General features: G+C 32.8%; 1 pseudogene across 1 annotated transcript, besides 1 other annotated feature; it reads left to right on the top strand.

The window, feature by feature from the left end:
• Window positions 1-1,320: part of a mobile genetic element that runs on past both edges of the window.
• On the top strand, window positions 515-970 carry TVAGG3_0546030 (annotated as a pseudogene). Its single transcript has one exon. A coding segment is annotated over exon 1 (456 nt).

Below are 1,320 nucleotides of genomic sequence, written 5' to 3'. Positions count from 1 at the left end.
TCTTATCTCTTTCTGTTGTTTCTGAAGTGGTTTCTTCTCTAATATTCTCTGCATTTCCTCATTTGGGTCTTTAAACTTCGAATTTATTACTCATTTATAGCATTATACTTCAAAACTCTTCTTTGGTACTTCTTTATCCAATCTAACAACTCAGAGTCTTTTATACATACTAACTTAGACTTCTTTATAATATCTTTGAACGAATTGACGGTTTGGTCAAATTGACCAGAAGTACTACAAATGAACAACTAACTCATAAAATGGGTTCTTCTCATCTAGTTCTGTTTGTTGTGCAGCCATTTTAAGATAAGTGAAAGTCTTACCCGACCCAGGTGGTGCAATTAGACCGTGTTATATACATTCTGAGCAATAAGATTGTCATGTATAGGCTTTATCTGAGCATTTTCTAAGACTTACCTTGTTCTTGTTTAAAACATTCTCAAATTTCTTGTCAATGTCAGCAACACTTTTTTCTAACATATTTTTAGAAAAATTAAACTTTTATCTTTTAGAAATGTCTAGCGATTTCGCTATCTATATTCGAGACAAACTTTTTGACAGCAAAACATCTGTCGACCATAAAATCTTACATAGTGTAAACAAGAAAGGTGAATTTGTTCTAAAGTTCTGTTTCTGGGAATATGAACAAGAATCATAAAACATTACAAAAGAGCAGTCTTTAAAATTTGTCAATGACAGACTTGTTGACAGAGATGACGCCGATTGGAAAGATGAAGTCCAACAAAAGTTCTTTAGAATGCAAAGAAGACACATGCGCTGTTGTCTGAAGATGAAATAGAAAACAGAATAGATGAGCTATTAAAGGACAAAGAACTTTTACAAAAATATGGTTCTGAGAAGTTTGACATAACTCCACCAGAAAAGAAGAAGAGAAAAAGAAAGAAAAGAAAGTAGAAGAAGAGAAGAAGAACCTGAACCAGTTCCAGAGAAGGGGAGATATGACATGTAAAAATAAATTTTTATTTTTAGAACATTTCTGGGTCAATGTCAATGTTCTCTTCCTCTTTAGGAGCAAAACACTGGCTTAGACTCTAAATCTTTTTACCCAATTTACCTTGAACTTCACTATCTTAGACTCATAATATTCATAGTCGTCTGCTTTCTTTGGTTCATAAGGTATAACAAGTTTTGTATGCTTTGCCTTCTTTAAGGTTTGAGAACCTTCTGTCAAATTTTCTTTCTTGACTGGCTAAACAAACCTTCTATGTCTAAGTCTTCAAATTTCGCACCATTTTTATGTCACAATAGCAAACTTAACTGGTTTCGATGTTCCAAACTTTGCTGAATGAAGACTTTTCA

This window comes from Trichomonas vaginalis, chromosome II (genome assembly GCF_026262505.1).
Source record: "Trichomonas vaginalis G3 chromosome II, whole genome shotgun sequence".
NCBI classification, from domain to species: domain Eukaryota; phylum Parabasalia; order Trichomonadida; family Trichomonadidae; genus Trichomonas; species Trichomonas vaginalis.
The sequence above is the reverse complement of the archived record's forward strand: the minus strand, read 5'-3'. Positions and strand labels throughout refer to the sequence as shown.